The 237-nt window shown below is 57.0% G+C and overlaps 1 protein-coding gene across 1 annotated transcript in view; it reads left to right on the forward strand.

Moving 5' to 3' along the window:
- Window positions 1-152: 152 nt before the first annotated feature.
- ETH_00036225 (uncharacterized protein) overlaps window positions 153-237 on the forward strand; it is a gene marked incomplete at both ends in the record, with an annotated part of 987 nt that continues 902 nt past the window's right edge. The window contains one exon of the mRNA XM_013375001.1: window positions 153-235. Coding sequence (XP_013230455.1) covers window positions 153-235 — 83 coding nt within the window. The remainder of the gene's footprint in view (window positions 236-237) is intronic.

The raw sequence follows: 237 nt of genomic DNA on the forward strand, positions 1-237 counted from the left end.
TGCAGCGGCAGCAGCAGCAGCAGCCGCTGCCGCCCTTCTCTTCTGTGGAATTCCGCAGCCCCCCCGCCCCAAGAAATAAACTCAAGTTAATTAATTAATTAATTTCCTTTCTTTTTCTGTTTTATTTCTTCTTTCGGGCTTCCGCTGCCGCGATGATCGCCAGGCAGGCCCCCCTGCCGGCTCACAGCAGCAGCAGCAGCAGCAGCAGCAGCTTGGGGCAGCAGACCAATGGCGCGC

Source organism: Eimeria tenella, genomic scaffold (genome assembly GCF_000499545.2).
Source record: "Eimeria tenella Houghton genomic scaffold, Eth_scaff2458, whole genome shotgun sequence".
NCBI classification, from domain to species: Eukaryota; Apicomplexa; class Conoidasida; order Eucoccidiorida; family Eimeriidae; genus Eimeria; species Eimeria tenella.